The 13,023-nt window shown below is 41.3% G+C and overlaps 2 protein-coding genes across 2 annotated transcripts in view; both read right to left on the bottom strand.

Annotated features, from left to right (window-relative positions):
• Nucleotides 1-381: 381 nt before the first annotated feature.
• LOC307048569 (riboflavin kinase-like) lies at nt 382-771 on the bottom strand (the record flags this gene model as incomplete). Its single annotated transcript, XM_079697681.1, has 1 exon — nt 382-771. The coding sequence occupies one exon, from the start codon at nt 769-771 to the stop codon at nt 382-384; it is 390 nt and encodes a 129-aa protein (XP_079553807.1).
• Nucleotides 772-7,660: 6,889 nt separating this feature from the next.
• The window catches only part of DPT (dermatopontin), a gene marked incomplete at its 5' end in the record, with an annotated part of 40,805 nt that continues 35,442 nt past the window's right edge, over nt 7,661-13,023 (bottom strand). Inside the window, 2 exons of the mRNA XM_079698711.1 lie at nt 7,661-7,742; nt 11,579-11,686. Coding sequence (XP_079554837.1) covers nt 7,676-7,742; nt 11,579-11,686 — 175 coding nt within the window. The 3' untranslated portion in view covers nt 7,661-7,675. The remainder of the gene's footprint in view (nt 7,743-11,578; nt 11,687-13,023) is intronic.

Here is a 13,023-nt window from a genome sequence, read left to right as displayed (position 1 = left end):
TGTTACCCATATTTATATATATTTCATTTCCATTATAAAACACTTAAGACCTTTCTAGTGGTACATTTTAATCAACATATATAAAATAGAATCTTGATTTTTAAAATGAACCTTTTTAGTACTGTAACATGATGGGTTTAATTGAACAGTTGGAACATAATATGGTAACTACATTAAACTGTTTAAACTAATTCACAGCTGTAGGAGAATGTTTGATTTTTAAAATATAACCAAGATGAGACTGTAGAGTTACGAGAAGTAAAATATTAGAGAATAGTGAATGAATAAATAAGATGCTTTTCCATCAGTGGCCATTCATTATTTTGCTTTTAGGAACCGGGAAGAAATTGTCTTCTTTGAGTTTCAAATGTTCTGGTAACTCTAGTCGTTTTTGACTTCCTCAATATCACCTTGAATTGCTGAAATAAGTGACTCTAAAGAATCAAAGTTCTTTTCTGGTCTGAGGTAGCCAACAATGGCCACATTAAGAATTTCCCCATAGAAGTCCTCTTTGAAAGTATGCATGATATGAGTTTCCCTGGACTTTTTTGTATTCTTGTAGTATGGGTTCCATCCTATGCTCACCACCGTCTTACGGACGTCTCCACTTCCAACACTGGCCCAACCATAATAAATACCAGTGGATACATCAGCTGGAATATTATCTACTACTTGTTCAGGAAACTTAGCTGTAGGGATGCCCGGCTGCTTGGAGCCGCGACCGAAGCCCCGCACCACTTGGCCGCGGCAGAAGTACGGCAGGTGCCTCATGACGTCGGCCGCTCGGGGTGCGGGCTGCGGTCCATTCCGCGCGCCCGGCGGCGCCGCCGTCGAGGCGGTGCCCGGACCCCCCGGATCAGCCGGGGGATACGGGCTGGAGCTGCGCCGGCCGGCCGGCCCGGCGAGCACACGGGCTCACAACGGGCCGAGCGGCGCGGACTACACGCTGCGGCGAGACCCTCACGCCGCTAACCGAACAGAAGGTGCCGCTGCGTCTGGGCTCCGGAACGCCGGCGATCGCGGAAGTAAGTCAGGAGTGTGTTTTATGCTTTATGGCTTCCTTCAGTTTGTTCCAGGAACAAAGTAGGTGATTAACGATACCTTGTTGAAGTAACAGTCAACATTAAATGTACAACAGCACAGATGTGTGAGATTATGGATTTAGAACAAGCAATGGCGCCATTCTGGGAAGGGCTGAGCCTGATGCGCTGCCCCAATAATCCGCTCATCCACATCTTTCCATCTTTTTCTATCCGTCTGCAAGGACTTTTCTCACGGCTTACCTACGCATGTGGAGAACTAAGCCTGCCTTCTCTCTGAATTTCTGGGAAGTCCTTCTCCAACTTGAACTGTGCTGTTTTACACTGTGAGAGGTTTTCAATTCCTTTTTCCTGGGCAGAACTAATCTGCATGACATTCTACTGTCTCGGTAGGGGGACAGACAGGTATGACTCAGAGCCTGTTTGTTTCCAAAACGTCTTTCCAAGGGGTTATGGCTCATGAGCTCACCTTTGCGTCTGCCAACAAAAGAGGCCCAAGGAGACACCCAGGTCAGTTGAAATCCACCAGTCTCAGAGAGGGAAGATGTGGCACACCAGCATGGCTTGTGAATGCCTGCCAGGCAACCTTATAAACAGGAAACCCTGACTCTGAGAAACTAGCTTCACTGCTTCAGTCCAGTTTATCACCAGCTAATCCCACAAGTAACTCTGAGTGGGAATAACCAGGAAAAACAATGGTCATAAAGTCTGTATTCATGAAATTTTAATCTGTGTTAGCGTTAGTCTTAGGGCTCTACTTTTATTTATTCATCAAATATTTGTTGTATCGGGGATGCATCAAACAAAAATCACTGCCCTCCCACCCCCCTGGAACTCATATGCTGTTATAAGACTCAAAAAGCATCCAAATTCATACAGAGTTACACCAGCTTACCAACCTGAGCCCCTTTGCCCCTCAGCCCCCAGTCTCTTCAGGGCTTAGTTAACTAGGCTCTATCTCATGTGCAATAAATACCTAGCCCTGTCCTTGCTCCTCAGATATTGATTTCAATATAGTTGAAAAGGTCATAAAAACACCAAAATTCACATTCTGGTCATTAGTGTGGTAACACACTTTCTGAACATGTGACAGTTGTGACTGGTGTGTTTTCCAACTCCCTCATCTTTAGTGAGTAGCTCTGCAAAGGATGAAATTAATGATTACCTAATGATGCTGGGGAAAGAGCAGGAGATGGCATTAACCCCCCTCAAAACCACAGCATCATCATCATACCACGCCTCTTAATAGAACTACACAATTTTCAAAGTGCCTTTACTCATGTTTTCAATTATTGATTGCTTAGAGCTTTGATAGGTTTTCCCAATAAAAACTGAAAACCAACTAGAAATCCAGATTAATTTTAAAACATATGTCTTGGATGCCCACTATGTGTAAAACATCTTGCCAGGCACTAAAAACCTACAAATGAACAAGAGAGGCAGGACCCCTGCCTTCATGAGAGTGAAAACAAAGATGTGGAGTACTGAGGGAGCCAGGGAGGGACCCTGAACCAGTCTTAGAAAGCACTGGAAGTTTTCTGGGGAAGCTGAGCCCATGCTTGGCCCTGAAAGGCAAGTAAGACTTTGGTGAGTGGAGGAGTTTTAAATATTAGTTTCTCATTGGCCATATGACAGAATGAACATCTGTTCCATTGTCTCTGGGGATGGTGAGAGACGTTGGAAAGTGCAGGTAATTCTGCATATTAAATTATAACTCACTAGGTGGCCGGTTAGATGAAAGAGTCTGGTTTTATAATCTTTCTTTCCATGAAGTCACCATATGCTCACCTTTCAGCTGGAACATGGTCCTGGGGCTGAAATGCTTGGCAGCTGGTGACCGTTTTTGTTCCATAAGATTAAAATTACTTTTTTAAAAAAAATTATAAACACAATCAATGGTTTTTTTTTTTAAAGTTGGGAAAAGCAGAAAAGTATAAAAAAGAACAGAGAAATAAACAGGAATGCTACAATTCAGAGAATTCAGAGAATATAGGAATTTACATGTTTTAAAAGATATTTCTATTCAACATTTTTCACTGATACAGATACTCATTCATTCACACAGACAGCTGGGCTCCTTCTGGGTGCATTGGGAAGAGGAGAAGAAGGAGTTCACAAATGGTACATTTCCAGTACTTAGCAAGGCACAGCGGAATCTAATAAATAGGTTTAAAAATACATAGGTAGTGTTGGTTGGTTTTTAGTTTTTAGGAGATTGTGGTTATTTCATCCTGTGAAAAGTTTAAGTTCCATGAAAATCTGAGCTATGCATGAATATATTATTATTTAAAATGACTTTTTGAGGTGGGTGTGTTTTCTTATCCTTGCTTTACAAGGGAATAAGTTGATAAAATATATTCAACGCGTTAATGGGTAACAGATAACACACCCAGTTAGATCCAGACACCATTTTGCAAAGGATTTCACTTACCTAAATGACTCTGACTTCCAGAATGGTAACTAGGCTCTGGTACTACTTCTTAACACAGTGGTTTAACTTCAGAGAGCTAAACAGAAGCGCTAAACAGGTTTAATTAAAATTGATTAAAGCTTTGTAAGATTTTCTTTTTTTTCTTTTCTTTGATTTTCTTTCTAAGAGTGGACGAGTGGACTCTATTGACTATATGGCCTTTGCTTGTGTTGGCCACCTTGATATGCATACCTGTTTGGATGTGGTCTGTATTGAGCAACATTTTCCTTTATTAATAGGGGGAGAAGAATCTGGAAGTGTAAGAAGAGAATCAAGTAGGTTGGAAGCTAGATGGAGGACCAGCTAGAGAGAGGGAAAAACCCTGACTACATGATGGACAATAAAAAAAAAAAAAAAAAAATGGAAGAAGGAAATGTCTAAATTTTTAAGTTTTTTTGTTCTGTTTGAATTTGTACATTCATTAATGCTTTTATGAGAATACATTCCTCTGAAGGAACTAAAAAAAAATGTTGAGTTTCTGGTCTGGGTCAAAGCAGTTGATCGTAAAGATAATGTATGTGGATGAACACCCAGGATGGAGAGAAAACTTCCCAGGCCCTGGTATTGTGCATATAAGAGGAACGGAGGAGCAGAGACGGGAGTTGATAAATTCCCTCTCCGATTTCTAGGAGGCCCAGCTGCAATCTGAGTTCTAGATAGATACAAAAATTGCAATTAATATGCATAACTAGTTTATGATGCTGTTGTAAGCTACCAGTACATCCTTAGGGCATTATGACTGCATGTTGTGCCTCCCAGACACCTTGGTGACATCAGTGCTTCCTAGGGAACGTTTCCTAAGCCTATACATCTTTTTATGCCTTCCATGATGTTTCTATTGCCTGAAATGCCACTTTCCCTTTTCCCACCCTAACCTCTCACCACTCTCTATTGAAATGATACCTATTCTTGACTTATCAATCTGGACTGTAATGATTTGTTTGCTTGTCTGACTCCCTTAGTTTATAAGCCTCTGGAATGCAGGAACTGTGCCTAGTACAGTGGTTAATATATAATAAGGACTGAATAATTTATTGATTCAGTGACTGAATATGAATAAACAAATAAATAAATGAATGAGAGCAAAACTTAAGTCCCACCTCTTTTATGAATTTTCCTATTCTTTATCTCTACTAATATCCAGCTTAGCTGAGGAACATTTTTTTCTAATATATACTAATAATATTCCATTCCTCTTACTACATTTATTGGGTACTTATTATATATAATAAGTAAGTACATATGATAAGTATAATAAGACACTATGAGATTGCATTTAATCCTTACGACAACACCATGATGTGGGTACTATTATTGTCTTTACTGGTAAGGAACTAGAGTCTCAGGGAAGGTAGGTGACTGAGCCAAGGTCATGCAGCTGATAAGGGACGGAACCAGGATTTGTGCCCAGACGGTTGGACTCCAGAGCCCACACTTTTCCCACTCACCTCACAAGTTCTCCTGGTCCTTCAGGGCTAACCATAGGCTTGGCTTCCTCAGGAAACTCTGCTGCACTTGTGTCTCCATTGTCTATTTTCTCATCTCTCCCTACCAGACTGTAGGCCCTGTGAGGCAGGAATCATGTCTCTTTTCTTCCCATTTTATGTGATCACCATCTTGTGAAGTTATTGGAAAAGGGATTCCTGTTCGTACCAGGCAGATGAAGAAAGGGTGGGCCCAGGGATTTGTCTAGCATTACACAGCCACTTTCTGTCAGAGCCAGGGGTAGGACCTAGGTTTTCAACTCTCATCCCAGGCTTCTTCTCTGGAAGAAAATGCCTTAGCAAAGCCCTTTGTAAACAATTTGGGGCAGATGATAGCATTCACGGAATTCTAGGATTGCAAGAAAACACAATGATTACCTAGATAAATGTCCTCCTAGAGTGGAGAGGTAGCTCATCCAAGGTTGTGGACAAGTAAGTAGAAAGATTGGAGTAATGAGAGCACAGAGAGAGAACTTGCAGTCAAAAGATCTGGGATTTAGCCCCAGTCTGGCACCCAGTTCTTACTGACTGACATGATAGAAAGTATAAATTATTCAGGTTTGAACCAAGCTGATAATGTCTTTACTGTTATTGTCCTTGGCCTATATGCAAAAACAGCTTCTCTCATAGTTTTTCTCTCCATTTATTCTACTTGGCACAGACACTTATTGGATTGCTTTATTATTTTTTTTTCCTCGACTTGTGCTGTCTGGCAGTCTCCTGGACTGCTTCTCCCAGCTGCCTCTCTCCAACCTCAGCCCTGGTGAGGTGCAACACCCCCTACACACCTTTGGTTTTCATCATAGCTGCTAAGTCAGCCCATCTGTGTTGCTTGCCTCCCTTCCAGCTGTGTTCCACACACCCAACTAAGTCCATTTCCTGGCTGCCATCCTGACCCAGAGCTTCAATTGCTAAAATATTCATGATGCCCATTGTGAAACAACACTGTGAAGCTTGCTGTAAAGTAAAATTGCCAGAGAGGTGGAAACAATGAAATGGAAGCAATAAAGCAAAACCATTATATGAAAAAGGGCCTCAGCATTAAGGCAAAGGAGGACATCCTTAGCTCTGCCTTCCTCTTCCTAATACCAGGATCTCACTGTGGGAAATGCAGCATCACTGGCTGAGATTCACCATCTTGGCCACCTAGATGGCTTGCATAACAAGGTGGGCGACCCCTGTGGTTTTGCTTGGCTGCCTGCTCTCCTGGGTCCCCTGAGGGAGAAGAGAAGGGAAGGACAGCATAGATCTGAAAAGAAAAGGCCAACTGTATGGGTAAAGGAAATAGGGGCTCCCTGTGGTTAAAAAGCATTGGTGTGAGGAGGTTTGTAGGATGTTGAGGACAAATCAAGCTGGATTTAAAGGCAAAGAAATGTGATTCCACCCTTTGTCCAATCCCTAATGGACTTAAGCACTTTATGTCTTATATATTGGATTTCTTAACCATATTCTTTCATTATCGTTATTGTATTCCTGGTGCCATGCATGGTACTTGGCACAAATCACAATGCTAAGCTATATTTTCTGAATGGATGGATGAATAATCAGAAAGGGGAGGTGAAGAGAGAGAAAACTGACCCTTAACATTTGCAGCATAGTAAATGTTAATATTTTTATTCCTTTTATGACAAAGAGAGTGCAAAGGGCTGGGGACGGAGACATCACAGGAGGAGGAAAGATAATGCCACCTCTGCAAAAGACACTCCTAAACTACACATAGAAGAGAAGTAGACCCCCCAGGACAGACTTTCCCATCCAGAATATTGAGACCAATCCAAGTGAGTTTTCCAGTAGCTCTCACAGCTACAGGGCATATGCCAGCCTTTCCAGGTGCCAGTGAGTCAAACCCCTTTTTCAGTTTTCCAAAGCAACCTGACCACACTCCCTTTCCCTCCAAGTTCCTAATTTGAGTTCCATTCTCTGACCTCTCTCTTCTTTCTTGTTTTTGTCTTACTTGAGACTGATTCCCACAGGTTCCTCTGGTCCCGATGCTCATTTTCATTACTGGGGATGCTAGTAGTCTTCTTCCCATTTAGGAAATTCTTCTAATCCTCAGTCTTTCAGCCCCCAAACTTTTCCACCTCCCCATTTCACCTCACAGTCCCTCCTGGAGCACAGAGCTCTGCAGGTGAACTTCTAGGCAACCATGGCTCATGTGGTGGGGGAGAGTGGAAGCATGTCCCCTGAAGGCAGAAGGTCTGTTCTAGGTGAGGACCTTAGGTTTCCTTCAAACAGTCATAGCTGCAGACTTTCCTTCCCCTTCCTCAGTTTCTGCCCCTTTACTCCACTCCTGAACCTGTTCACAGACACTGCTCAGCAACAGGCAGCTTATTGGATAGTAAAAGCAGCAGCAAGGCTGTGACAGGTGCTCCAGCAGCCAGGCTTTTGTTCAGGCTGTGAGCATGCACACAGAATATATGGTGTGCAACAGAGCCATTGTCACTCATATAAAATGGTTGCTATGGAACATGTTGAAAGTGAGAAACTGTGGATTTTATTGTAAGTGTGATACTAGTCAGAAGGGCCCAGAAAGCTGGCATAGCAACTACCAACCAGCTCAGGGAGAAGAAAAGAGAGCAGTAGAAACCATTTAGGAGTCCCAACCAACCGATGTTAATATAAGTGGACATGCTCAGGTCTCCTGGCCCCCTTCCCTTCACCCAGATTGGTAGGTTGCATATCTAAACATTTGCAAATTCACAGTTGTAGTCAGTCATCCGGCACATTATGAACTTCCACTGGCGATCCCTGTGGGGAGAGAGTCAGAGAGCTAATGTCAGTGAGAAAAGACACCTTAGGAAAAATCACTGCTAAGAGAAAAGCAGTGAAAAACCCTTGGAGAATTTAGGGCCAACCAATTTCACTTTCCTCTCAGAAGACACATCTATGAAGTCTCTAGAAAACCTACAAGTAATCGTCTATGAGGTCAGGAGTCCTGGATACCTCCTCACCTAGTTCAAGTTGCACCTAGGAGGGGACTAACTAGGTCACTGGCATGTTGAGGTCCTGTTTGTCACCAGTGATCAGTTCACCACTGCTCTGTCTCAAAGGGACCTCTTGGACATATAGGTCAACAACTTGTAATAAAAGCATTTATTCAACATTGTCTCCATTTCATGGTAAAGAATCTTCTCTTACCTAGGCCATCCATCTGCTCATTCTTTCTTTTCCTAAATACCTATCATGTGCTAGGCTCCATGCTATACCCTGTGTATTCTCCTTCAGAAGACACTATCATAGGGAAATGAAGGGAGGGGAAACAACTCTAAAACCCATAAAGTGAAAAAGACAATGCCTGCCATTCTTGTATAACAGAAATTGAATTGAGTATTTGTTTAAATGGTCAGGCATGGGTATGAGAGGACATAGAATTGCTCAATTTTGAAAAAACATGGTGTGGATACATTTCAAGGAATGTTCTTTGCTAAGGGCTAGCCTAAGTTCTTTGTTCACCCATTTAACAAAAATTTATGGAGATCCTACTCTGCACAGCACTTTTCTGGTCTGATATTGTTTAGCAATGATAACGGTGATGGTAATGACAATTGTAACGACTATTTGCTGAGTCCTCCAATATATCCAGCATTGCACTAGATGCTTTACAAATTTTTTCATTTAATCCTCATGATAAGTCATTGTTAAGGTGGAGAAGCAGACGCAGAGAAATAAGTGACCTTCATGAACATAATTAGGTGACAATTTCAGGTTCCAATTTTGTTGAACTCAAATCTTCCTCTTTATCTTATATCAGAATGCCTCCATAACTTGATACCCATAACCCCATCGAGGACATGGGCTGTCACATCCTTTGCAAAGTCTTGATGAAGGGCAAAAAGAAAGAGTCATTCCGTATACGATCACACAGATGCTTCCCAAGCACAGTGAGGTCACTCAACCTTAGAATATCCTTCTTCCTTTTCAATCTGAAAGGCCTCTTCCCAGATCAATTTCTCTTAAACACCAACAGTGGTAAGGTCTTCATCCATCTGGAAGGTGGGACTGACTACTCTTAGTTCTGGGAGATAACAGCAGCTATGGTACATGCTGCTCAAACAGCCCAAGGCAGGCTTTATAATTTGAATCTGCTGCTCCAGCTTGTTTGTTTAGAGCTATTGGGCATAGGGTCCTCCAGTACAGATCTTTAAGAGCCTGGATAACCAACTATTTATTAGTATTTATTCCTGCAGTTGTCAACAGAAGACATGGCTTGTTTTGGATGGAGGTTAGAAAATTGGTAGCATGCATATTTATCAAATGTATTTTATTACTGTAGACAAGTCTTATTTATCTCTGTGCCAACAGACACAGGGAAATAAGATCTTCAGCCAGGCATTCACACTACTCTTTTACGAGGCTTTTAATTGACGCTAAGCAAAATGTAGACTACTTGGTTGTAAAAGAATCAAGGTACTCAAATCAGGCTTAGTCGCTGATTTCTTTCCTGGACAGTGGTGCTCAAGCAGGGGCAGTTTTGCTCCCCAGGGTTTGTGGTTGTTGTTGTCATAACTATGGGCGGAGGTTGCTACTGCCGGCTAGTGTGTAGGGGCCAGGATGCTGCTGAACATCTAGACTGCACAGGAAAGGCTCCTGCAACAAAGAAGTATCTGGCCCCAGTTGTCAGTAGTGCCCCAGATGAGCAACTCCATTCCAGGAGGAAACCACTATGATTTGCATGTAGAGGAAAAACTCCTGCCCAGTGAGTCCTGTGCACTGACAATATTTCTCCAAGGTAGTGGCCTCAGCCTCTTTCAGCAGAGTGGAAGAAATCCAAGTCGTGGACCTTTAAGCCACTGATTGTTAGTGACAGCAGCAAAATTGCATGGGTATATTCATTTTAAACAAATGCATGACATAGTATCTCAGTTTTCCAAGATTTTGAGTTCAACCACATAACTGAAAATTTCCAAGCCAAGCAGTTGGACATTTTAACTGCCAAAATGTATTTATTTGGTGGAAATTTTGGATGGCATGCTTTCTTTACTGTATTCCTTCCTGTCTTCTTAAGCAGGATATGCAGAACTAATTTTCTTGATGACTTGGAAACATCATTAGGAATATTGAACACTCTGCTATAATGTGAACCAGTGTTGCCCGTTGGGGATACACACTCCTGCTAAATGTCACCGGGCTTCCATAGTCTTTGAGTTCTTAGGTCTTTCCTTTTCTTTCTTTCTTTTTCTTAAGTATGTTTTTGTGTGTGTCACATCATTCAGCTATTTCTTCTCACTGGTGAAGTGAATCTCATTCTAAGTAGTATCTTCCCTCTTTATTTTTTAATTTGCCCCTTCTAGAAAATAGTAACTAAGCTAGATAAAAACGTATCTAAAATACAAATAATTAATGTGTGAGAATTAAGAAGTTCTCCTATGAGTAAATGTAAGGGGTTTTGTTCATGGAGCCGGCAACACGTATTGTGTCTTTTCAGAGCTACTTCATGGGTTTTTTTTCTGTTTTCTTTTTCTTTTTTAAATATTTTATTATTATTTTTTTTGCGGTACGCAGGCCTCTCACTGCTGTGGCCTCTCCCGTTGCGGAGCACAGGCTCTGGACGCGCAGGCCCAGCAGTCATGGCTCACGGGCCCAGCCGCTCCGCGGCATGTGGGATCCTCCTGGACCGGGGCACGAACCCGCGTCCCCTGAATCGGCAGGCGGACTCTCAACCACTTTGCCACCAGGGAAACCCTGTTTTTCTTTTTTAAATTAAGGGTTGTATTAAATAAGTTACTTCAGTTAGGTGTGATATCATTGCACTCAAAAGCATAAATATACACAAAAGATAAGTCACACTCAAATTTGTCAGTCTATTATTTAATGAGTTAATGAGTTAGGTTTTGTCCTATTTGAAAAATACTTATTGCTAACTTTTCAGGAATTCATTTGCTGTGTAAAGTGATGATCACCTGACTAAAAGTAGACAGATCAACCTTTTAACACCTGAATTTATTCATATCTCTTTATTAGTAGGGAGAAGAATTTTTATTTTCTTCTTCTTGTTTTGTTTTGATGTATTCAATATTTGTGATAAGATTGGGAGCTGATTGTGAGAGCAAACAGATTTAAAAAATTAGTGCCGTTTTCTTTTCCGTTATTTAAATTCTCCTTTTTTATTTCTAAATATGGTTGGTAAGTTTTGTGTGTTTTTCCCCTCCAGCTCCCTCTCCTTCTCTTCTCTCTCCCTTCCCACAACCCAAAGTGGGGACCATATGGAGAAATGGCATTGGAGAGGGTTCATTTTGACAGTGGGTACTCTTTCAATCATTTTTGTGCTCTCTTCCTAGTGTTTGGTAAGAAAAAATGCTCTTTGAAATTGAATAAAGGGAAGAGCTTAGAACATCATGGAATACCAAGTTGGGAATTTCCTGCTCTGAGCAAGCTGGAACACAACGTCATCTCCAAGGGTGATCTGCTGCATGAAATGGGTTCAATTCCCATTGCTTTCCACTGTCCCATCAATCTCTCAGTTAATCTTAGACCAAGTAGGAAACTAAAATAGGGAAAACCCCAGATCAAGGTTCCTGCAGGCATGATCCTTGTGTGGAGCTAATTCTTGACCTCGCTAACCCTAGCCCATGGTGAAGGCTCACCTTTCCACTGGAGAGAAAGTGGTTGTTGCTCCTCGTATATAGTAATCATAATTGTAGGAAATCATGTCCATTTCCTCGCCATAGTGACCTGGATATTCTGTTGTCAGCCTATGTGGGAAGAACAAAAGGTTAGAGGAAAAAGATAAAACTATTATTGCTGGGGGCAAACAGGAGCAAACAAGAGACATACTATAAAGGAGAGATGGAGTTTGAGCATTATGGGAGACCCAAACCAGAGTTGGATGGCCTCCACCAAGCCATTCCAGGCTGCAAAATGATGGACAGCTTCCTTGCACTTCTCATATTCCTTCTTGCTGTTAAACTATACACTAAAAAAGATGTAGATAACTCCTCAGGCCTCGAGGAAATATTGATTAATATCAATATTAATCCATTCCATTCAAGTCCACTAGAACCATGTTTTCAAACTGTGGATTGTGACTTAGTAGCAGATCATGAAATCAATTTAATTCATTAGTACCAGATAAACTTTAAAAAAAGAAGAAATAGAAAATATCAGAGACTGCATTGTACACACTAAAGATAAGTTCTTGGGTGTGTGTGTAAAAACTTTGTTTCAAGTATATATGCATGTTTGTGTTTATATGATGTTTGTATTGTGTAATAGTTTAGTATGCATTTTTTACTGTGGGTCATGATCAGAAAGGTATTTGAAAAATATTAAAGTAAAAGGTAAGCTGTACAAGGGTAGTCTTTACCTAGTCTGCCATTGTTTCTTTGGCACCTAAAACAGTTCCTGGTACCTAGTAAGTATTTGCTGAATAAATAAATAGCCTTGGGAGAGTCATTTAATCTCAGTTTTCTGGTCTATAGAAGAATGAAAGCTACCTTATAGGTTTGTCATTGGCACTAATACAAATATGTGTGACACGTGGTAGGAGTTGAATTATTAGGAGAAATTTTGTTTCTTCTTCCTCCTTCTCCTTTCCTTCTTTCTCCAAGATTACGTCAATCCTGGGCCTCTCTCTGAATAGGTTTGTTGTGGTCCACCCTGGAATAAATCTAGAATTTCCTGGTTCTTATAAGTCTTCACCACTGGGGCTCTTCAGGACCAAAATAGTCCTTTCAGTATGATACAGGTTCCCCAAAGTCTTCATCTGCACCCCCAAGGCTGCTTGGGAAACAAATAGTGAGTGTTAGTAATTTAATGTGATTTGGGGTCACAGGTCATTGTATTTTGATGATAGAAAGACCTCTCCCTGTGTAGTCATAATACTGAAAGATTGTCATGAATCTTAAAAAGATTGATTTATAAACTGGAAGTTCTCCCAAGAGAATCTCAATGCTTAGATGCAACAAGATCAATGGTTAGCTCAAGGTAACCTGGGTTAGCCACAGCCCTAAAAATTCACTGTCTTTGTTCATACCCATTCCTTTTCCCACATTATGCAGTTGTCCTTGTTCTCTGATTTTTCTCTTCTCAA

Source organism: Hyperoodon ampullatus (genome assembly GCF_949752795.1).
Source record: "Hyperoodon ampullatus genome assembly, chromosome: 2".
NCBI classification, from domain to species: Eukaryota; Metazoa; Chordata; class Mammalia; order Artiodactyla; family Ziphiidae; genus Hyperoodon; species Hyperoodon ampullatus.
The sequence above is the reverse complement of the archived record's forward strand: the minus strand, read 5'-3'. Positions and strand labels throughout refer to the sequence as shown.